Here is a 26,018-nt window from a genome sequence, read left to right on the forward strand (position 1 = left end):
AGTCAGCAGAAAAGTCATGTTCTGTAGGTGGGAATGAGCTCTTTACAGTCAGCAGAAAAGTCCTGTTCTGTAGGTGGGAATGAGCTCTTTACAGTCAGCAGAAAAGTCCTGCTCTGTAGGTGGGAATGAGCTCTTTACAGTCAGCAGAAAAGTCCTGTTCTGTAGGTGGAAATGTACTGTATTGTGTACAGCTCCCCTTCATCAGAGAGTGGGGTAAAACTAAGGATTTGATGAGAATTCATAGAATAGAGTGAATAGTGGAGATGGATGATGATTGCAATGTGTGACAGACCTGAAACATTTTACTATGCAGGTGGTCAGTTTTTTCCACATCAATCAAACATCCAGCATCAGTCATCACCTGTGCCCTGATACAACAGACTCCACTGAAACCTTACATTCTTGTCAGGAACCACAAACCTGGCAACCCTAAGACTCATGAGGTTTTAGATAGAGGAGTAAGAAGAGAGGGATGAGACTAATGTGGACAAAGAATGCTGATGGACAGAGTAGTAAACTGAGAGAGAAAGAGCTTTTTATCATTTCACTGCATAGAGCCATAATCACACTGCACTACTCACCCCAGTCTCTGTAGTTTACAGTTTGGACCCATCAGTCCAGCACAGAGCAGCTTCACTCCTGAATCTCCCAGGTTATTGTAGCTGAGGTCCAGATCTCTCAGGGGTGAGTTTGATGACTGGAGAACTGAGGCCACAATATCACATGACTCCTCTATTAGGTCAGAGCTGTTCAGTCTGTAAAAAGAATGAGTATATTATAGTATTAAAAGGTTAGGTAAGATGTAAAAGATAACATCTTTCAGAATGGGCTGTGAGTTAGTTTGCAATGTTGTGGAACGATTGGCACAGCCAAAGGTAAGATGTCAAATATAACACATCTTTCAGTAGAGAGGGAGTTTGCTTTTTTCCTTTTAGTTTTCTGTGACAAACTTCCCACAGCATTGCAAGCTAACACAGCTAAAGGCAGACTGACACATTTCTCTGCCTTCATTGAGGTTATTTTGAATGGCTTCCTTGACTTTAATTGGCGCAATTCTGGTCCTCGTGCTGACAAACAGCAATAACAGACTCCAAAGCAGGAATGCACAACTCCGGTCCTGGAGGGCTGGTCTGCGAGCTGGTTTTTGTTCCAACCATTTACCTCAATTTATTTTTCTGGCATCTCTAGAATTGGTTCACTCTTGAACTTGAGCACAGTACAATCTTTAGGATACACTTGCAGTCTGCAGTTGTAGCCAGTTCAAATACAAGACATCATTTAGCTAATTAAATAATTAAGAGCAGAAGTTGCAAAATATCCTGATTAGTCCTTGCTGTGCACCGCTTTTTGTAGATTTCCTTTTCGATGGATGCAATTGCTATTTCTACACTCAAAACACCATAATGACAAAGAGAAATCACGTCTAGAAATCTTAATGATTAAACAGAAAAGAACTTTCGACAATAAGCTAAACTATTGAAGTTGTCTTCTTCCCTACAGTGCGACAACTCAGAACGCAGTTGTAATAACATCAGGATCTATGTTGTACCAAACTGTAATATCACTTTAAGGAATCTTCTGCTGCTACGTTGGCTACCTGTGACGTGCTCCAGTCCACTCTCTCCTCCTCTGACCATTCGCTCATTTGTGCCTCCTCTTCACCTATTCCTCCATCTATTTACACATCCTCATCACTTCTCACTTCTTCCTTTCTGTTTCTTACCGCTCTTCCTTGGCAGTTGTGCTTTCTCTTCTATTTCTGTCTGCCTCCTTCTCTCTCCACTTACTTTTAGGTGTCATTTTAGACTCTGATCTAAGTTTGAAACTTTCTCATAAACCTGTGGAGCAACTTAGGATTCCAAAAAATGAAATGGTTAATTTTGAAAGAGCAGTTCAGCAGACTGATTGGAAAAATATACTTACTGGGAGCAACGTAGAAGCAGATTGTAAAACGCTTACAACCAAGTTACATAGTTTAGTTGAGGAGTTCACTAGAAAAGTGAAAGGAAAGAAAAAAAACAATGCACTTCCTTGGCTCAATGCTGAAATATTTAACCTGATGAAGGAAAGAGACTCTGCATTGAAAAGAGCTCTGAAGACTAAATTAAATAGTGATAGGCAGAGGTTCACCTCATTACGTAACAAAGTAACCAAAGCAATCAGAAAGGCCAAAGCCAACTTTTTTATAACAATTATCAATGAGGCAAAGGGTAACACAAAGCTGATCTGGGAACAGATTAAGAATGTAATGGGGATCAACCACAGGCCTAGGAACCAGTTAGAGCTGAAACTGAATGGTAAGCTAATGCAAGACCCAGCACAAATAGCTGTAGCCTTTAATGAATATTTTATCAATTCTGTAGCCGAAATCGCACAGAATTTCCCCTTAACAACAGAAAATATTATTAAGGTTGACGAGAGCAAGCCTTCCTTCAGCATTCAACCCATCTCTGAACTTAAGACTCAAGCAATCATTAATTCTCTTAGAACCTCAACGGCGAAGGATATATATGGTATGGATTCTATAATGCTTAAATCTCTGAAAGAATACATAGTCCCCCCTATCACACAAACTATTAACCTGTCAGTATTGCAGGGGACATTCCCAAGTACCTGGAAGACTGCAATTGTATCTCCCATATTCAAGTCAGATGATCCCCAGAACATATGCAACTATCGCCCAATCAGCATTTTACCTGTGATTTCCAAGGTTGCTGAGAAGTGGGTATCAGAGCAGCTTGTTTCTTTCTTAAATAATGGTCCATTTAATCTCCATCCCATGCAGTTTGGCTTCAGGGCCCATCACTCCACTGAAACAGCTAACTGTTTCTTCTTAGAGAAGGTCCGCGCAATGGTCGACAAAGGAGGTGTTGTCGGTGCTGTGTTCTTAGACCTTCGCAAAGCTTTCGACACAGTCAACCATAAGGTCCTTATTGCCAAACTGTCTGCTTTTAACTTCTCCTCGTTAGCACTCAAATGGATTGAGTCATACCTAACTGGTAGAAGCCAACATGTTTCTGTGAACAACCACTGTTCATCAGCTCTTAACCTATGCACCGGTGTACCTCAAGGATCAATACTTGGCCCGCTTCTGTTTAGCCTATATATTAATGATCTGCCATCTGTCTGCCCTGATGTTGAAACACAATTATATGCAGATGACACTGTAATATATGTGCATGCCAAGACCAAACATCTGGCTGCTGCCAAACTCATCACAGCTATGGATCAGATCACAAATTGGCTGAACCGTTCATGCCTTCAACTTAACGTAAATAAAACTGTAGGAATGTTTTTCACTAAAAGACAATGTAACACCGTGTCCAATATATCAATCTCAGGTAAAAATATTAGCATTGTGCCACAATTTAAATATCTGGGTATCATTATTGACTCCAATCTGTCATTCAAAGCACACATTAAGAGAGTATGCCAAAGAGTCAAGTTTAGCCTAACTAATTTTAAATACATCAGAAATGTAATGCCTTTTAATGCTGCCAAATTATACATGAACGCCATGATTATGTCACATCTGACATACTGTTTGACAAGTTGGGGACAAACTAACAGCTCTTCACTCAGACCACTAGCAATTCTCTACAAGCAAACCCTTAAAGTCCTGGACCAGAAGCCTAACAGCTCTCATCATTGTATCATCCTAAATAACCGTAAACTTCTGAGCTGGGAAGATGTGATCAAATACAAAAACATCTGCCTGGTCTACAAAGTCTTGCATAACACTGCTCCTCCTCCTCTTACCTCATTCATAATCCAATGTAACAATACCAGTCAGATCACCAGAAGCACCACACGAGGCGACTTCTTAGTCCCATTTAGGAAAAGTACATTTGGTCAATTATCATTCTCTGTTATAGCAATACAAAACTGGAACTCAATACCTACCTACATAAAAAATATACATACATAATCCACCTTTACAACACACCTTAAAACATGGCTTTGCGATAACTACAACTGCATACATGAATCTCTGTCAGATGTGACGTGTGTTATGTACACCTCCATCTTTGCTACCCACCTGCATATGTCTGTGTGTGTTTCAATGTCTGGATGCTACTGTGCCTGTATGCTGCTGTGTCTGTATGCTACTATGTCTGTACGCTGTTATGTCTGTATGTTGCTGTGTCTGTATGTCTGCTATGACTATTTGCTCTTCCCTTGTCCCCTTGTACTGTTTTATCTCATGTACTGCATTGATGTTGCTGCCATTTGTGCTTGCATGTCTTGTCTCCCCGCATGTTTGTGCTTGCTCCAATTCTGCTTGATATGTTTGTATGTCTTGCTCCATTGTATGCTTGCTGCAACTGTAATTTTTTTAAAAATTTTAACTAATGTATTTTTGGGAGCCTATTGTCAACTGGCCGGGGACTACAGCTGGAAATTAGTCATGTAGGCTAAAGCTGCTCCATTTACTGTTTACAGTTAATTAATGGGGACTGTCCACGACATTATAAACAAATAAATTCAAATACACATTAACAAGGTGACTAAGACTGCTTTCCTCAACCTGAGAAACATTGCCAAGACACAGCCATTTTTATCAAGTCAGGATTCATTAGTCCATGCTTTTATTTCAAGTAGGCTGGCCTATTGCAATGGTCTTTTTATTGGTCTTCCAAAAAAAATCAATTGAAAGACTGCAATTTATTCAGAACTCTGCTGTTAGACTTTGAGCAAAAACAAGGAAGCAAGAGCATATTACTCCTGTTCTAGCTGCACTGAATTGGCTCCCTGTATCTTTTACAACTTTTCAGATTTTAAGATTCTTTTTTCTTTGAATGGTTTAGCTCCTTCTTACATTTCAGACTCATTGTTGTTTTATGTCCCTTCACAAGCCCTCAGGTCATCTGCAGCTGGTTTATTAATTGTTACCCGTGGTTCACAAAAGAAAATTGGGGATGCTGCTTTTAATCATTACACCGCTAAATTATGGAACACCCTGCCAATTAATATCAGAACAGCTAGCTCAGTGGACATTTTTAAACGGCAACTGAAAACCTACCTTTTTAATCTAGTTTTTATCTAGCAGCAATGCTTTTATTATTCTGTCCTTATTTTTTATTATGTTTTTATTTATATCTAGCAGCTTATTTTTTTATTTCTTGCTCTTAACTTTGTGCTATGTCCAGCAGCACTGTTTTTAGCACTGTTTCTTTTGCATACAGTGTTCTGTTATTTGTTAGCAGGTTGTTGTGAACAGAATATTTTCACAATCAGTGAGTCAGTCTGTTCGTTTATCTGTTGGTTTATTATTGTTATTCTTGTAATTTATTATTTTTCCTATCTTATTTGGTCTGTTCATTCATACATTACTATTCGTTGCATTCGTGATTCCCCTGTTATGTCTGTCTCAATGTTTCTGAGCTCGAGTCACTCCCCTGTCTGCGTCGGGTGGTTTCGGAAGTTTCCGGGTTTAAACATTCCTTCCCAGTCTCATATTCCTTACTTCCTGCTTTCCTCGATGGTTAATGTTGTACAGCACTATTCTTACTAACTACTCCTCATTTAGATATTGTACAGTACTAATTATATTAATACACTAACTGTCTAACTAATAAACAGTCACTTATTTTGGGTAGTTTAGATTTAATCACGTAACTAACCTACTAACAATATCTCCTATTGTTCTTGCTGTTCTATAGCTCCGCCTTCCTATCCTATCCCTGATTACTTGCTTTGTTTCAGCAAAGTGTTCGCACCTGTCTCTCGCTATCACAACGTCTTCTACTCTATGCAAATGTCCACTCCCTAATCCGGTGCCATATGTTTTACATGTTGGTCTGTGTACCCAATTCACGTTTTAGTCTCCTTTTTGTTTATTGGAATACCTGGCTTGATTATTGGACTGTAAAACGACGATTCTGATAATCCCATGGTCTGCACTTGGGTCTCTGACCGTACGTAACACCCACTCGAGGGAGGCACAGGTGAAAGGCCCTACAGTGTGTCTTGTTTGTCATGTGGATATATTTCCACAATGTTTATTATTTTTACACTGTGTTGTCTCTGTAATTTATTGTAATTGGCGTAAGCTAAAGCCCTTTGTGCTACATTTTATGTATGAAAGGTGCTATATAAAGTTCATTATCATTATGAAACTCATCTGGAGACATTCAATTTTTAACATTTTCTTGAGCAAGTTAGTTAACTAGGCGGCACGGATGGTGCAGTGGGTAGCACTGCCGCCTCACAGCTAGGAGGTCCTGGGTTCGAATCCCCATCGGCCGGGGCCTCTCTGTGCGGAGTTTGCATGTTCTCCCCGTGTCTGCGTGGGTTTCCTCCGGGTACTCCGGTTTCCTCCCACAGTCCAAAGACATGCAGGTTAGGCTGATTGGAGAGTCTTAATTGCCAATAGGTATGAGTGTGTGAGTGAATGGTGTGTGTGCCCTGCGATGGACTGGCGACCTGTCCAGGGTGTATTCCTGCCTTTCGCCCAATGTATGCTGGGATAGGCTCCAGCCCCCCTGCGACCCTGTTCAGGATAAGCGGGTTCAGATAATGGATGGATGGATGGAGTTAGTTAACTAGCTGGCTAACTTGCTACATCTCGTTTTAGATCTATACTGTACCATTTCAATAAACTACTTCACTTTATGAACATGATCAGCAAACCTAAAATATATTTGCTAGCAAGGTCTAACGTCTAAACTTAGTTTTATAATTTCACTGAAATTACCACATACAGCCGTCTCGGTCCTACACATAAGCTGTGTCTGTAATGGCTCACTATTCATTAATCCCTAACTCGTGAATGTCCATAGTGCTTTATATAGTTTACTAAATAAACAGCGAATTCGGACAGCAGACGTTGTCTTTTGTAATCGAACAGCGTCATCACTTGCTGCGTGCATATAGCCAGAAAACTATTAACAAACATATCATATAGCCGGTTTTTAAAACATTACTCCAGAGATATTAAGCCTATATTTTCTCCTGCCCAGTCAAGAAGCAGCTCACATAACCCTGCGGCGTTCACAAAAAAAGATATATATTTAAAACAGGAAACTACATGGCCGTGGCTTATTTCACGTGTGCGACATGTAAAAGAACACATTTTCAGAGTAAACATCTACGGCACACGCCCCTACACATTTATATCCTATCCGAAAATTGAACAGAATGCGGGTTTCGACAAATATAGTGCGCAGTGCGAAAGCAGAGTGCTCTTTCAGTAGGCTAAAGCTATTGACAACATATCTGCGCTCGACAATGATCGAGGAGCGTCTTTCTCATCTTGCACTTTTGAAAAGAATATTGAATATTTGTAGGCGTGATGCATGTATGGTAGGCTATATGGTGGATGTTAAATTAAACTAGAGATGTGCATTTCCTCAACAAAATGCAGAGTGTGATTGCAGCACATCGGTGGAATATTGCTGCTACTGCTAATACTATGGTGTTTAAATATTTCCATTTACAAACTGGTGTACAGGTGGCCACTGAGTGTATTTGAGCTGTGCGAGATGGCAGAGGCTATTGTGACATCAAATCGGTGGACTATTGCCAGCACAGTTTAAATGTTTACATTTACAAGCTGGTGTCACAGAGTGTATATGAACATTTTGACGTATAATAGCCTTTATGTATGTCGTGTAAAAATTGAGAGAGAATCATACATATTTGATCCGGACATTTTCCATTTAGTTTGACGTCGATAGTTCGAAGACTGGGAGTTTCTGTCTGAGCTTCCACATAGCCAAGTGTTTATTAATTATAAGAAACAAAAACAAATCTTAAATAATAATAGTAATATATCACTACTACCATCGGCTACATATCACACCAACTAGTACACGTTATCTTAATCTGAAGTTACAGGTCACCAATAGCCTGTGTTTACGTTCTCCAAAACAACATGTTGCATAGACATTGAATGGAAACCACTGTAGCTATGGAGGACGCTTTGTGACATATTAATAAATAAATCCTTCATTAAATCCATCAATATATACTTCAATATATCCTTCAATAAATAAATCCATCAATAAATACTTCAATATATCCATCAATAAATCCATCAATAAATAAATCCATAAATAAATCCATCAATATATACGGAAATAAATATATTTATTTATTTATTTAATCATTTATTTACAATTTTATTTATTTATTTATTTATTTATTTATTTATTTATTTATTTATTTATTTATCTATTTATTTATTTACCATTTTATTTATTTATTTATTTATTTATTTATTTAATGATTTATTGATACTTTTATTTAAGGAATATATTTATGGATTTATTTAAGTATTTATTTATGGATTTATTTAAGGATATATTTATTTCAGGATTTCATGCTCCAACATGCAAATAAGAGCTGTTCTGATTGGACTGCACAGGCTGTCAGTCACTGCTGCAATGATGTCAGAAAAAGATGGAGGAAAGGAGTATCGCGGACCTGCTGCGTGAAGCAGCAGATCGAATTGAACGGCAAACAGGAGACGGTTAGTAGGCTAATGTAGCTAGCTACATTAATCCTAAAATCGAGCTTGATACTTAATGAACACCACAATCACACTGAATGACACCCCCATTCCAACTTTCGAATGGTTCGTGTAGACACACCAAAGAGGCAAGCAACAACTGCTGGTTTAATGCCACTCAGGATGTACGTTTCCAACACCTCAAGAGGAATCTCATAAGAGGGTCATCCTACACTTCTCCCTTGTTGATTTTCTAATGCAGCACGGTGCAGAATCGTCTGCAGTTTGCTCCACACAACCTCGTCCACATCAGAATCAGTCAGTGCTGCAATTTCTACAACGCTGTCTACAAAGTCTTCCACTGTTTCTATAATATTATTGAGTGGTACATTACCACTATCAATGGTATCTGCCAGTCTTAACATTTCATTTCTTAGCTCCGACAAAAACTAAATTTTGTTACCTAGCTAACCGGTAGTTTAGTCACACTTGTAAAGAACAAAAAAATAAATAAATAAATAAATAAATAAATAAATAAATAAATAAAATTGTAAATAAATGATTAAATAAATAAATAAATGTATTTATTTCCGTATATATTGATGGATTTATTTATGGATTTATTTATTGATGGATTTAATGAAGGATTTATTTATTAATATGTCACAAAGCGTCCTCCATATGTAGCCACTGTTTCGGATTCGGCGTTGAAAAGGGAATGTTATTGCATCCATATTGTATTATATTTTTGGTAATTAGGCGAATGCCAGCCTCCATGCAGTGCAGAGATAGAGGACATTTTTACATTTACATTTTAGTCATTTGGCAGACGCTTTTAATCCAAAGCGATTTACAAGTGCATAGGTTCTTCCACAAGTCAAAGCATCACATCCATAACTAGGAAAATACATAGGAAGTGCTGTTTTAAACATAAAAATGTTTAACATGTTAAACATTAAACATGTATTTTTTGGGGGGTGTTAGACAAGAGGGATAGGGATATCAGAAAAGGGGGGCGGGGGAAATCAGGAGGTAGGACTAAGGTAGAGTTTGAACAGGTGTGTTTTTAGTCTGCGTCGAAATAGGGGGAGGGATTCTGCTGTCCTGACAGTGGTAGGCAAGTCATTCCACCACTGAGGAACCAGAACAGAAAAAAAGGTGTGAACATGCAGCTCGACCGCCAGGAGCTCATAGAGAGGGAACCATAAGGCGACCAGAGCTGGCAGACCACAGTGGTCTAGCTGGGGAGTAGGGAGTGATTAAGGATTGTATGTAAGGTGGGGCAGTCACCTCAGCAGCCTGAAATGCCAACACTAGGGCCTTGAATTGGATGCGTGCGGCAATAGGAAGCCAGTGGAGGCCAATGAGAAGCGGGGTGACATGAGCCGACCTGGGCTGACTGGTGATCAGGCGGGCTGCAGCATTCTGGACCAGCTGGAGGGGCTTGATGGCACACGCTAGGAGACCGGCTAAGAGGGAGTTGCAGTAATCCAGGCGGGAAATGACGAGCGCCTGGTCTAGGAGCTGGGTGGCTTTCTCCGTCAGGAGATGACTGATACGGCGTATATTGTAGAGGAAGAACCTGCAGGTTATGGCAGTGGAGGATACTTGTGGAGCCAGGGTGAGGCAGTTATCAAGAGTTACCCCAAGATTCTTTGCCGTACAGGAGGAGGAAACTACAAAGTCCTCAACAGTCAGTGAGAGGTCGATTGACGGAGAGGACTTAGCCGGGATGTAGAGAAGCTCAGTTTTGGCAAAGGTTAAGCTTCAGGTGGTGGGAAGTCATCCACGCAGAGATATCAGCCAAGCAAGCAGAGATCTGTGTGGTGACCTGGGTATCGGGGGGGAAGGAAATAAAGAGTTGGGTATCATCGGCGTAAGAGTGATAAGAGAAACCCATGGAGGAAGCCCATGGAGGAAGAAGCCCATGCCCTAATAAACAAATCACTTTAAATTGACACATCAGTTCCCACCTTTCGAGATGGACTTAGCAGAGCAGTGGTGTCTCTTCACACGGACAGGATGACTGACTATATAAACCTAATAGTTTAATTTGTACATAGTTATTGTTAGAGTTATTGTTCAATATCATTAAAGTGAAAAATATATTTTTTATATAATGCTTTGTAAAATACATTGTTCAGAAAGAAAGAAGAAAATATGTTTAACTCTTTACTTGAATAAACAAATTTCTGGTTATTGGCACTAGAAGATTACATTTAATGTGATGTTGGTATATTGGAGTGTAAAGGATAAAGGCATGTATTTGGGATTAATTTCACATAAAAATGCACCAGAAGCCTCAAAAAAAAAAAGAGAAAAAATAGGCCATCAGATAGACATCATCTGAACCCCCCTGGCTGGCTACTTAAATCTTTGGGGAACACTTTGATAATCTGCAAAGAAAGCTGTGTAAGATATGTTGCATCAATTGTACTGTACTGTACAGCACTTTGAGGTTGGGAAAAGCGCTTCACAAAAGAAAAAAGGGCGGCCTGTAGCGTAGTGGCTAAGGTGCATGACTGGGACCCACAAAGTCGGTGGCTCGAGCCCCGGTGTAGCCACAATAAGATCCTGAAAGGGTAATTTTCTTAATTGATTCTTAATTGACAATGTGTGTTAACATGAAGACAATCACAGGATTACAAATAACCTTTTAGTGATAATCTTTATTACTATTAGACCACTGTCTGAATTAAGTGCTTACTATGAGTCTTTCTCTGTCTCTCTCCAGCAGACAGACAGCCTTTGACCTTAATGTCTCTGCTTCTCAGCTAGCACATTCTGGTCTTACAGCAAGGTCAACAAGGGGTATTCAGAAGACAAAATACTGTGGCCAGCTTCATGTATTTTTGCTTTGGTAAAGCCCCCCCTTCTGGAAAAGTGTGTATAAGAGTCTTACTGTGTCTGATGCAAATCAGAAAGCCGGGAAGCTTTCTCACTTTTTGTAATTTCTTTGCAAATAAATAAGAAAGTTGAACTCAAGTATAGCTATCGTTGTTTTTACTGGGATCTGTTTCATCAGACGAAGTTCACCTGTGAAATGTTAAAAAGGGCATTTTTCCCTAGCAATCTGCACAGCAGTTGGACCCTTGAGCTTGGCCCTAAACCCTGCATTGCTCCAGGGGAGGACTGTCTCCTGCTTAGTCTAATCGACTGTACGTCGCTCTGGATAAGAGTGTCTGCCAAATGCCGTTAATGTAAATTAGACATCCGAATCTGTGCTAAATCTATGGATGCTGATCTTATTGTGTTATCAGAAACATGGCTTAGCAAAAATATTTTAAATCAGCATATTTCTATTGATGGCTACAATGTTTTCCGTACCGACCAACCCAAGAGAGGGGGTGATATAGTGATCTTTGTAAAGTCCAAATTTCATGTTACTAATTTCATGTTACCAACTCTGCAAACAATTTGCAATATATCCTGAAATAACTAAAGAACATTGTATTACTGTTGTTGGTTGCAATAGACCCCCTTCTGCCACCAATGATAGTCTATCCTCAATAATAAGATCCGCACAGCCATTGTGCCCTTGAGCAAGGCCCTTAACCCTGCATTGCTCCAGGGGAGGATTGTCTCCTGCTTAGTCCAATCAACTGTACGTCGCTCTGGATAAGAGCATCTGCCAAATAATGTAATGTAATTACAAATTGTAGGGCTCTCACTCAGCATTGTACCTTATAGGATCGGGTTGGCTGGCCAGCACTGGCCACCAACCCGATTTAGTCATTGGTATATCCTTATAAATTTTTTTCCAGCTTAATTACCTAGTTGACTATATTATTTATATTTCTTAATTAACTTTGTGTAATTTGCTGTTTGTTTGTATGAAACTTTTGGTTCGTAAATTATTTGTGCTGCTGCCTTTCTTGGCCAGGTCTCTCTTGAAAATGAGATTTTTCATCTCAATGGGACATTCCTGGTTAAATAAAGGTTAATAAATAAATAAACATCAGCTACTTCTACTTGTTACTCCTCTGTCATGGAGACTGGCTGTTTTTTACATTACATTACATTACATTAATGGCATTTGGCAGACACTCAACACCAACCTTGCATGTCCCCTTGATGTAACTTAACCACTAGGCTACAGGCCACCCCCTTTTATGTCAGTTTAGGCAAACTTTCCTGAAACTGGGCATCATCCTTCTTCTACTTTCTCTTCTCAAATCCACTTTGAAAATGCTTCATCGCTTCACAATGATAGTGACTGTCTGTCTCTGATGGTAACTTGAATTCATAGTATTCCATGACGTCACTCAAAACAAACCACGGCCATATTTGAGGTCAAAGGATGTACATGAGATGGCAATGTGAATACTCCGTCAAGACATGCAGACAAAATGCACAAATGACAACCAACACCAACATGAAATATAAAGACACTTTAGATAAACTATCACAGAGACGATATGATATAGTCTTAGCAATGGATTAGATCCATAGGACATGGACAAGATAAAACTTGCCAATTGCCACTCCAGTTTGCCAGGAAACGAAGGGAAGATATCATAAATGTAGCTGAGGTGGCTGATTAATCTTACAACACATTTATTATAGCCACAGAGCTGTTTAGCCAAATGACAGACAAGTCAACTTTACTAGCAGAGTGGCCAGTGTGCTCATTTAAGATAAGGATCTCTCTCTGCTAACATTAACGTAAATTAGCGAATGCTAGCCAGTCAACTAACGTTAAGTAACTAGCCGGCTAATGTTACCCTGCTTTAGTAACGTGATACATACATTAATGTTAGTTGGCATTAATCAATTTGATGTGGCTATATTCTACCTTGAATGAAGTGATCAGAACATAGTCTGCTGCTTTGCGAAGGCAGGAAATCTTTGCAGTTTATTCTGGCTGGCCATAAGTTCCTCCTGTCTTGGCTTAAACTCCACGCATCCTTAGGGAGGACAACCAAAAAATGTATTTCCGCAAATCAACAGGAATTTTATGATTAAAATATCAGTTTAACCTTAAATTAACGTGTTGTGGACAATAATTCTGCTTATGTGGAATTTTAATGTGAAAAATGACTGTTTTTGTGGCTTAAGCGCTCATTTTACCAGCACTCCATCAATGTTAAATGCTGGACCCCGAACGGCACCGAAAAACAGGCAGATTTCACTGAACATTCCATTGTTAACATTTATGGAGCTTGAAAATGGTGACGTAACAATAGCTTTTACTGGTTGACTTCACACGCTCATACGTGGCCGTTGGTGGCAGTTCGAACTCTCAGAATTCTGACTGGAGCCAGGTAAATTTTTCACTGGACACTCCTCATATCCCGCCCTAAAACTTGAAAGTCCCACCTGATTGGTGAATAGTTTAAACTGTTGCATAGTAGACATGTAGCCTACAATCAAGTGATACTGCTAAGTTAAATCACCGCAAAAGATTTCAAGTGATACCGCTAAGTTTAGGTAGCAAATAACCATACTGTATCCTTCTGACGTAATTTACAGAGCAACTGTACATCCAGATCCCGCCGCTTCACTCAGTGCCCAAGAGAAAACAATGATTCAGAAAATACACTGCTCAAAAAAATAAAGGGAACACATAATCATTACAATGTAACTCCAAGTCAATCACATCAACCTGTCCAGTTAGGAAGCAACACTGATTGTGAATCAATTTCACCTGCTGTTGTGCAAATGGAACAGACAACAGGTGGAAATGAGAAGCAATTAGCAAGACAAACCCTCTAAAGGAATGGTTCTGCCGGTGGTGGCCACAGACCATTTCCCTGTCCTCATCCTTTCTGGCAGATTTTTGGTCACTTTTGGATTTTGCCAGTGCCCTCACCACTAGGTAGCATGAGGTGCAACCCACAGAAGTTGCTCAGGTAGTGCAGCTCATCCAGGATGGCACATCAGTGCGTGCTGTGGCAAGAGGCATGGAGGAGATACCAGGAGACAGGCCAGTACACCAGGAGACGTGGAGGGGGCCGTAGGAGGACAACAACCCAGCAACAGGACCGCTATCTGCTCCTTTATGCAAGGAGGAACAGGAGCCCTACAAAATGACCTCCAGCAGGCCACTAATGTGCATGTTTCTGCTCAAACTGTGAGAAACAGACTCCATGAGGGTGGTATGAGGGCCCGACGTCCACAAGCAGGGCCTGTGCTCACAGCCCAACACCATGTAGCCCGATTGGCATTTGCCAGAGAACACCAGGATTGGCAGATTCGCCATTGGCACCCTGTGCTCTTCACGGATGAGAACAGGTTCACACTGAGCACATGTGACAGACGTGACAGAGTCTGGAGACGCCATGGAGAACGTTCTGCTGCCTGCAACATCCTCCAGCATGTGATGGTCAGTGTTGGTCTGGGGAGGCATATCCTTGGAGGGCCGCACAGACCTCCATGTGCTAGCCAGAGGTACCCTGATTGAGATCCCCCCCCCCCCACTGTCAGACCATATGCTGGTGCAGTGGGCCCTGGGTTCCTTCTGATGCATGACAATGCTCGGCCTCATGTGGCTGAAGTGTGTCAGCAGTTCCTGCATGACGAAGGCATTGATGCTATGGACTGACCTGCCCGTTCCCCAGACCTGAATCAAATCGAGCACCTCTGGGACATCATGTCTCGTTCCATCCACCGACACCACGTCGCACCACAGACTGTCCAGGAGTTGACTGATGCCCTGATCCAGGTCTGGGAGGAGATCCCTCAGGAGAACATCCGTTGTCTCATCAGGAGCATGCCCGGACGTTGGAGGGAGTGCATACAGGCACGTGGAGGCCACACACTACTGAGCCTCATTTTGAATTGTCTTGAGGAATTTCCACAGAAGTTGGATCAGCCTGTGATCTGATTTTTCCACTTTTATTTTGAGTATGATTCTGAATCCAGACCTCCATCGGTTAATGATTTTGATTTCCATTGATCATTCTTATGTTATTTTGTTCTCAACGCATTCCACTATGTAATGAATAAAGATTAACTGGAATATTTCATTCATCTAGGATGTGTTGTTTAAGCGTTCCCTTTATTTTTTTGAGCAGTGTATATAACTTATAAAATAATAAGTGTATATAACTTAAATATTTTAATTGATCCTATAGCGGGACTTTTGTCATTTATGGACGGTGCGACGGATATTTTCAGTGTCGTTGACCGTAATTGAATGCTTTAATTTATAGCATTTATACCAAGTGCCGTTAAAGCAAATTGTATGGGTTTGTGCTATTTGTTTACGTTAGCTACACCATACTAACCCCATACAGGGACCAGTAAATGCATAGAACACACTAGCACTTAGTTCTTGTAAGTTTGATCGCCACTACTATGAAGTTGGACAAATTACGTTTACATTCTACATTCTGAAGCTCCACTTTGCCCTCGCAAATATCCTCTCCCTCACTCTCTCTCCGCCACTGGGATTCTATAAAAACGCAACTGCCTACTCTTGTCACCACCGGATTTGTTATGATAAATTATACACGTTGTGACCATATTCGAAGAAAAGGGAACAGCAAAATCCATCATGTTAGGCTAGATGTTTCTAATTCTACGCCACATAGTGGCAGGCGGTTTCGTGTTAGTGAGCGATTAGTCTATCCGCCCAGCTATTCAAGTGACGTCACCGTAATACGATTAATTGCTCTGCCATTTGATATGGCCAAAATGCAGCATGCAAAGGTGGAATAGTAAATGTGAAATATGGGTGATAATAAATATTGTCAAATATAGATATTTAATTGGATAGGCCCAGACTTACATGTTGACTTTATTTATTTTATTACAGATTATCATTTGTTTGGAGTGACAAGAAAGGAAAAATGTTTTATAAATAAATTAAAAATAAGAAAAAAGGAAACACAGTTGCCTACCTACCGCCTACCTAATCTGCTTGAAAACGATTCAAGCAGAAAAAATTAATATTGCACAGCACGTCACTTGATTATTGTTGATCCAATGCAATTATTAGAGCCAGAATATACCAGCGCACAACATTACAGCGCAGGTTGGGAAGGAACAGGTTACAGCAAAGATAAAGTGAGATGGATAAAATCCGACCTGCTGGCTGCCAGTAACATGGCTTTTTCTAACGATGACTGGTGCTGCCTTACAACAGCGACACTGGCATAGGCTGTGTGACTGTAACATGTTGATGGATGGGAAATAAAAACAGTTGTGCTGCAAGCTCACAGCATAGATGAGGCACATGGCTGAAAACACAGCAGCTCATCTTAGATCTGATTAGAAAAATGTGAAATCGACAAGTGGTATTGCCAGCTTTCTCGACACTAATAAGGGGCTTCGCCGTCAAAACAAGCCCAAACAATAGGGGAGATCGGGATGGATGTCACACTTTTTACTCACTTGTGACTCACTCAATTTCAGCGTGTCATTAAGAGCCATTTCAACATTAGTGCAACCCTTTAAGTCTTAGGTATTCGTATGTATACCTTCTATCTGTCTTTGATGGACATGACCGGTGAACGTTTCAAATGTGAAGGGACAGACATTTGTTTCAGGCTGTAGATTTGACATGAAAAATGACATTTTAAATGTGACAACCAACCCCCAACAGTGATTTTTTTTTTCCGCTAGAATTGTAGCCAGTGACCACATTGTAGCCTAACAAAAGAAAAACCTTATATAAATGATAGCCCTCCCATCACAGTTTTGAATGTTGATAATTGCTTAAAGATGAATTAATAGCATAGATGTGAAAATGCCCATCCCTACTATATTTTGATCAGCCGGCACTACACATTGGCCAATATTCATGCTAAAGCGTGGAATCTGTGATCTCTAATGTGGCCGATCCAAACCGCTCATACCATGACGCAAACAAGCGACAAACTTCTCATCGCGTGAGTAGTGCAAAGTAGATGCAGGAAGTGACCCAAACAGTTATATAGTAGACAGTCTTGAGGCCGTTTTTAAACATTCATATTTGAAGAAATTATGTCATTGTGTGTAAATACATCCCATGTTATATATAATTACAAAAACTGGCAGTAACTGGCAGTTGCGGTAACGCAGTGAAGCGGCTTTTTGGCAAAAAAGGCAGAAACAGCGAACAGGTGTTCTGTAGGATACCGCAGCGCATACTGTGGATGACAAGAGGATGAGAGAGACTCAAAAATGCTGAGATGCTTAGGCTACTTTGTTTATTTGTTGCTATGTATGCACCTTAAGTGGAGCATTTATAGGGCATGTTTTAGCTAGTTTATTCTTGTTCATTATCCATTAATAGCAGTGGCAGCTGATGAGCTGGTCATTCGTCTCAACCTGTTTTCATTAAGTTTCTCTGCTTAACAGGTGTTCCAACACTTTTTGTTCATCTTGATACTGTATGATTTTTTTACCTTTTCTATTTTGGTGGGATTACATGGTAAACATGCAATAAAAATAATGTTACGTTTTCAGAAGTCCTGTATCAACTTTGCATGTGTTATAAGGGCAGATTTAGACTTTGTAGCCGTATAAAATGTCAGAACATATACAACCATTTTTTTTTAAATCTCAGATGTGGATGATTCAGGTGCCAACCTTTCACTTCCTCTACCCTAGGCACTAAAATGAAATGTTTCTCACCGATTTGTCATATTTATGGATAAAAGGCAAGTCATTTGGGAGACAATAAGATTGTTGTATGTGTTGAATATAAAAACAAACAACATAGTTCCTCATAAAGACTACCACTGAGCTGAGATATGGCTGTTCGATTCGATAAGAAAGAAACCATCAAATATTTTTTTATTTCTTCACTCGTTAAACCATTCCATATGCTTTGAAGTTCATTCCAAAGAGATTATTTCGATGTTACAGATTTATTTATCTTGGTATCCAGCAAATCCCAGATTTGCTCAATCGTAATCAGGTCTTTAGCGGGCCAAGTCATAACTTTTATGTCACCCGATGATTCTTTTCATTAAGTGACCAACCGGCATCATGTAAGGCTACGATGCTACGAACAATCTCGCAGAGCTCCTACCGTCGTGCCATCGTGTATAACACTGTGACACTGCTCAAAGTTTGTGTTACCTTAAATACTGGAACAACTGACCATCAGAAGTAATTCTGCAAAATAATGTTGCTTCAAATCAGTTTAAACAAATAGTTTAGCATCGACAATGATGGAATGAGCCTTTAAACATGCATTCATGCGATGCAAAAGTTAAAAAAAAAATGTTTTCAGTGTTTCTGTTTAATAGCCATACTTTTACCCCAATGTGATTGTGGGAATGATTTTGTTGTTCTCATTGCCTACAACAGTATTTTCACCACATTTTTTAAAAGAAGTAATATTAGGACCCCGTTTAGACAGACGTGGTGGTGTATAATCATCACTGCACACTACTGTACATCAATTTCAGGTGACCCATGTCGGAATTTCATCCCCTTTTATACAAAACCCCCCATTTTAAGGGACCAACAATAACGGGACAGTTGGCTTCTCTGCTTTTCTGATTGGCTGGATCTATTCAAGCACTTCTTTAGTTCAGTTATAAGAAAGATTTCAGTTTCGGCTCTTGATTCTAGGCTTTTGGTTGCCTTGGTAGTCTGTTATTGGTGTTTGTCAGTATGATAGCCAAAATTGTTCCATGGCGCCCCCACGTGAACAGACAAGCCTCCATTGGGAAACACCATGACAAGATCTGGTTGCTGTCTGCCTCTGTCGCATTGGCCAACATGGGGTCCCTTTCTGGACCCCTTTCTGGTCCACTCCTGCTTGAGTGTACCACAGTAACTGTCACCTGGCATCCTCAGTGAAAGCTACCTGCAGTTGGGCTTCTTACAATGCAAAATCCGTTGGTCATTGAAATAATTTTCATTAAAAAGCAATGAGCTTGCTGTATAGAAGCATGGCTGCTTGTGTTTTCACTGGCAATGAGTGAGGATTCATTTACACTGAAATAGGAGAAGTACATTTCCCTCTAACTGGTTTAAGACTCGGCACTTGGGGCAAATATACTAACAAGCTCATTGGTGCACATAGTCTAATAAATACTGATTCACTAGTTTGAATGGCCTTGAGCTTACGAGGTAGTTAAGCCAAAGCCGTACACATCGGCATAGACATCACCATTACAAGCAGTAATTTCCCCTGGTTTCATTTTTGTAAGTCTAAATAGCTGTTGGTACTCACAGCCCACATAATGTTCAAATGGCCTCGAGCTGACTGGATGAAGGCCTTCTTCCGGTAGCCGAATGTCGTTCACATAGTTACCATGTCAGCCAGAGTCCATCTTACAAACAGTGTGTTGGTGTATGATAGTTCTGGGGGTTTGCTGTTGCCCCGTCCTGGTCTTATCCATGCTTGTATGGATGGCTGGGAGGGCTTCCAGAACAGAGACATACCACCAAACATAGCGGAATTGCGTCTAAGATTGATAATAAGTTTATTACCTCAACTATAACCTGCTCAACCGATTTGAATGGATGTGATAGATTTCATATTTCACATTTATATTAAATCCATTCTACCTTTACTTTACACCTTACCAGCCAGTGGAGGATGAGCTCCCCCCCAACAGCAAAGTTCCTCCAGAGATTACCTATTGGGGAGTTTTTTCTCACCACTTTTTGATGGTCTAAAATATCTGAGTGACAGTCTTCTATTAAAAATACAAATGAAATTAAAACCTGTGCGATGGCTTGGCCATGGATAACAACTGGCCTGTGATCGCCCACTGATGTAGGGTCAAACACCATCTACTTCACATTTAAAATCAGATGGTTTGAGTCACACCACTGCACAAACCTGTCTATCGCAGAATGCTACACTACCAGGCTACTGCCCCTGTGCATTAGGTACAGTTCCCAGGTTGGCTGCTGGTGCTCATCTGTATTTAGTGTGAATAAAACCGGGGAGTGAACACAACCCTGAGGGGGCCCTGTGCTGACTTATCTTCTGAGAGCAGCATTCTCCTTCACATACTGGACATTAGGAATTATTTGTCTGTACCTTGCGCCTGGAGAAGCAAATAGAAAGGGATCTAGTAAAGATTTGACCTCCTCTTTAAGCAGAGACACCACAATCCTCTCCAAACACTTCATAACAATGGAGGTTAGTGCCACAGCAAAAAAGTCCTGTTCTATAGGTGGAAATGTACTGTATTGTGAGGAGTACAGCTCACCTTCATCAGAGAGTGGGGTAAAATTAAGGATTTGATAAGAGTGCATAGCATATAGTGAATAGTGGAGATGGATGACGATTGCAATGTGTGACAGACCTGAAATATTTTACTATGCTGGTGGTCAGTCGTTTACCACATCAATCAGACATCCAAAATCCAGTCATCAACCGTACCCTGATACTACAGACTCCACTGAAACCTTACATTCTGGTCAGGAACCACAAACCTGGCAACCCTAAGACTCATGAGGTTTTAGATAGAGGAGTAAGAAGAGAGGGATGAGACTAATGTGGACCAAGAAAGAATGCTGATGGACAGAGTAGTAAACTGAGAGAGAAAGAGCTTTTTATCATTTCACTGCATAGAGCCATAATCACTCATTCTATTTAGTTAAGGTTTCAGTGCACTACTCACCCCAGTCTCTGTAGTTTACAGTTTGGACTCATCAATCCAGCACAGAGCAGCTTCACTCCTGCATCTCCCAGGTTATTGTTGCTGAGGTCCAGATCGCTCAGGGGTGAGTTTGATGACTGGAGAACTGAGGCCACAATTTCACAGGACTCCTCTGTTAAGGCACAGCTGTTCAGTCTGTAAAGAAAAATGAGTATATTATAGTATTAAAAGGTTAGGAAAGATAACATCTTTTAGAGTGGGCAGTGAGTTAGTTTGCAATGTTGTGGGACGTTTGGCACAGCTAAAGGTAAGATGTAAAATATAACACACATCTTTCAGTGGACAGGGAGTTTGCTTTTTTCCTTTTGGTTTTCTGTGACAAACTTCCCACAGCATTGCAAGCTAACACAGCTAAAGGCAGACTGACATATACACAACATGCTCATATCCTGTGGGCTCCAGAATTATTGGCACCCTACATAAATATGCACAACAATACTGTAGACTGTGCCCTTAAAAGGTATCTGCATCATAACAATAACATATATCAGATACATTCATCTACCTCCCAAAACTATAACTGTTTGATGTAGGCCTATTGCTTCACCCATGGCTTTGGCTGTTTTTTTTCTTATTACTCTGCCTTCGTTGAGGTTGTTTTTAATGGCTTCCTTGACTTTAATTGCTGCAATCCTGTAGTGGATTAGTCCTTCCTGTGCACCCCTGCCTCAAAGGCAATCAAAAGCCAAGAATCAAGACTAGAAAGCACTCACCCCTTCACTTCAGGATTCTGAGAAGTTAGCCCATGCTTTTATTTCAAGTAGGCTGGACTATTGCAATGCTCTTTTTACTGGTCTTCCAAAAAAATCAATTGAAATTCTACAATTAATGCAGAACTCTGCAGTGAGACTTTGAACAAAAATAAGGAAGCAAGAGCATATTTCTCCTGTTTTAGCTCCACTGCATTGGCTCCCTGTATCTTTTACAATTGATTTAAAGATTATTTTACTTGTCTACAAAGCTCTGAATGGTTTAGCTCCTTCTTACATTTCAGACTCATTGTTGTTTTATGGCCCTTCACAAGCCCTCAGGTCATCTGCAGCTGGTTTATTAATTGTTCCCCGTGGTTCACAAAAGAAAATTACGCCCATAAACTATGGAACACCCTGCCAATTCATTTCAGAACAGCAAGCTCAGTGGACATTTTTAAATGGCAACTAAAAACCTAGCTTTTTAATCTAGCTTTAATCAAGCAGCACTGCTTATTATTATTATTCTGTCCTTATTTTTATTAAGTTTTTATTTTTATTTTATGTATTTTTTATTTTATATCACTTTGAGCTATATCTAGCAGCTCATTTCTTACTAATAACTGCAATGTCCAGCAGCACTGTTTTTAGCACTGTTTATTTTGCATACAGTGTTCTGTTATTTGTTACCTGGTTGTTGGGAACGGCATATTTCCACAATCAGTGTTGTCCGTTATGTTTCTAAGTCTCTAAGTTTATCATTGTTTATTCTTGTTATTCTTGTCATGTATTATTTTTCCTATCTTATTTGGTCTGTTCATTCATACATTACTATTCGATGCATTCGTGATTCCCCTGTTATGTCTGTGTCTGAATGTTTCCGAGTCAGAGACCCTCCCCTGTCTGTGTGCTACATTATTCGGGTGGTTTCGGTAGTTTCTGGGTTTTCAACATTCATTCCCAGTCTCATATTCCTTACTTCCTGCTTTCCGCGATGGTTAATGTTGTATAGCGCTATTCTTACTAACAACTACTAATTTACATATTGTACAGCACTAATTATATTACCAATAGTCACCAATAGCCTATGTGTTTACGTTCTCCAAAACAACACGTTACATAGACATTGCATGGAAACCACGGATTTGGCGTTGAAAAGGGAATGATATTGCCTCCATAACGATTACGTTTTTGGTCATTTGGCGAATGCCAGCCTACATGCAGTACAGAGCTAGAGGAGGAAGAAGCCCATGTTCTGATAAACAAATCACTTCAAATTGACGCAACATCAGTTCCCAGCTTCCGAGAGGAGCTTCGCAGAGCATTGGTGTCTTTTCACACGGACTGGGTAGAGTCTGACATGGATGACTGACTATATAAACCTATTAGAGTTATTGTTCAACATCATTAAAGTTTAACATGTATCTTTCATATAATGCTTTGTAAAATACTTTGTTTATTCCAGTAAAAAGTTATCATTAACTTATTTTCTTCTTTCTTTCTGAACAAATGTCTGGTTAATGGCACTACAAGATTAAATGTAATGTGATGTTGGTATTTCGGAATGTAAACTTAACAAAATGCTTCAGAATAAAGGCATGTATTTTGGATTAATTTAACATATAAAAATGCACCAGAAGCCTCAAAATTGCATCAGAAAAAAAGAGGCCAGGGACATCATCTGAACCCCTCCTGGCTAGCTATCTTTTCTCTTTGGCCTACTACTTACATTTTTGGGGAACACTTTGATAACCTACAAAGAAAGCTGTGTGAGATATGTTGCATCAATGGTGGGGAAGGAACCGGAGCTAGTGCAGGAGGCGGAGCGGTACCAACTAGATATAGTTGGGCTCACCTCCACACACAGCACTGGTTCCGGAACCAAACTCCTGGAGAGGGGCTGGGAGGAATGGCCTGCCTGATCTTAACCCGAGCGGCGTCTTGTTATTGGGGTTACGGGGGTCCCCTGAAGCAGCAGACAGGTACCGGGTGGCCAGAAGGGCTGCGGCTTCGGCAGTCACTGAAGCCAAAACCCGGGTATGGGAGGAGTTCGGGGAGACTATGGAAGGACTTTCGGTTGCAAAAGAAAGAGTTTTATTTGTCTGTTACTACAACAAATCTAAATGATCCTAGAAAATTTTGTAAATCTGTTAAGTCAATGTCTGTGAACAATAACTCATGTTTTACCTCCTTGTGTAATGAATGATTCAGTTGCTGTTTATGACCAATCTGAAATGTTCAACTGTTTTAATGAGCACTTCATATCTTCAACCTCTCCGTTTGTCTCATCTGCTTCCATACAACCCTGTGCTGATGAACCTGTGTATCATAGTCAAACCTTCAGATTTACCCCCTTTTCAGTACAGGAAGTGCACAAAGCCCTTAAAGCCTTAGATCCAAGAATATCTGCTGGTCATGACCTTTTAGATCCTAGCTTTTTGAAATTTGCAGCTGACCTTATAACTGAACCTGTAACATATAGTTTTAGTCTTGATTGAGATTCATTACAAATTGTAGGGCTCTCACTCCTCATTGTACCGTATAGTATCGGGTCAGCTGGCCAGCACTGGCCGCCAGTAGACTTAGTCATTGGTATATCCTTTTTTTTTTTTTTTCTTGATTGTGACATTCTAAATTGCCCAGCTTAGTTACCTAGTTGACTATAGTATTTATATTTGTTAATGAACTTTGTGTAATTTGCTGTTTGTTTGTATGAAACTTTTGGTTAGAAAATTATTTGTGCTGCTGCCTTCAAGGTCTCTCTTGAAAATGAGATTTTTAATCTCATTGGGACATTCCTGGTTAAATAAAGGTAAATAAATAAACATCAGCAACTTCTACTTGTTACTCCTCTGTCATGGAGACTGGCTGTTTTTTTACATTACATTACATTACATTAATGCATTTGGCAGACCCTCTTATCCAGAGCGACGTACAGTTGATTAGACTAAGCAGGAGACAATCCTCCCCTGGAGCAATGCAGGGTTAAGGGCCTTGCTCAAGGGCCCAACGGCTGTCATATTGTGGCTACACCGGGATTAGAACCACCGACCTTGCGTGTCCCAGTCATTTACCTTAACTGCCCCGGCCTGTAGCATAGTGGCAGCTGTCGAGCTTTAAATTCCACATTAATAGCAGTGGCCAGTGGCAGCTGGCGAGCTGCAAATAGACAGGGTGGAAAACTTTAAACTGGTCATTCGTCTCAACCTGCTTTCATTCATTTTCCCTGCTTTACAGGTGTTCCAACAATTTGAATAATCAATTGGCATGTAAACAAGCTGTCTTTTATGCATCACGTCAGGGAGATTAAATACATTTTCAAATGAAAAACGGCACTACCACATCAGCGCTCAGCGCAACATGTAATAAAGGTAATTGTTGTTAATTAATTGTTGTATTGTTCTCAAGGAAAATGACTGAAAACAGTTTCTGACCAAGACGCACTTTGGGGGGGTTTTCTGCCCCGTTTTCAGCTCAGCACCCACTGATGGTTTAATAATAGATTCCAGTAAAAATACAGGAGACTGAAGCCTCTGGTGATATGTGCAGGGTTTTTTTCATTTCTCTTTTTTGCCTTCAAAGTGCTTGTTATTTTATTCATGCGCTAACCCCTCCTATTATGTTTGGGATCAGTTTGACCCCATTCAGTGTTTGACATCTTTTAAAAACCTTTTTTTTCATCTTGATACTGTATGATTTTTAGAATTTTCTTTTTTGTGGGGATTAAATGGTAAACATGCAATAAAAATAATGCTGTGTTATATGGGCTGATTCTGACCATTTGTAGTTGTATAAAATGTCAGAAAATATACAACCATTTTTATTATTATCTCAGATGTGGATGATTCAGGAGGCATTTTCCCATACAGGTGCCAAACCTTCACTTCCTGTACCTCAGGCTCTAAAATTAGATTTTTAATATTCATGGATAAAAGGCCAGTCATATACGATTGTTTTTAATAATACAAATTGTTTTTATTTTTCATGTTTATCATATTCAACACACCACTGAGTTAAGAAATTTCCGCTCTATTTGACAAGAAAGAAAGGAGGAAAAAACTATCCATCAAATAAGACAAAGGTATTTAAGCCTTATCCATTAATCCACTCCAAATTCATTCTGAATTTAAAATCGGTAATGCAGTTTCCTCGTTTAATATCTTTCTTCCTTCCTATTGCAATATTTTTTTCCAAATGTAAATGACATTTAATTTTGTGCTGCCATTCTATCATTTTCGGTGCCATACTATCTTTCAGTTTGATCAAATTTATGAATTTGGTCTCTGATGTAATGTATTCTATTCATGAGTTAAAATT

General features: G+C 39.9%; 1 protein-coding gene across 3 annotated transcripts in view; it reads right to left on the reverse strand.

Moving 5' to 3' along the window:
• LOC133140031 (NACHT, LRR and PYD domains-containing protein 3-like) overlaps positions 1-26,018 on the reverse strand; it is a 59,623-nt gene that overhangs the window by 23,798 nt on the left and 9,807 nt on the right. For all 3 annotated transcript variants that reach the window (XM_061259551.1, XM_061259550.1, XM_061259549.1), the window contains exon 4: positions 20,974-21,147. In XM_061259551.1, coding sequence (XP_061115535.1) covers positions 20,974-21,147 — 174 coding nt within the window. The remainder of the gene's footprint in view (positions 1-20,973; positions 21,148-26,018) is intronic.

Source organism: Conger conger, chromosome 11 (genome assembly GCF_963514075.1).
Source record: "Conger conger chromosome 11, fConCon1.1, whole genome shotgun sequence".
Taxonomy (NCBI): domain Eukaryota; kingdom Metazoa; phylum Chordata; class Actinopteri; order Anguilliformes; family Congridae; genus Conger; species Conger conger.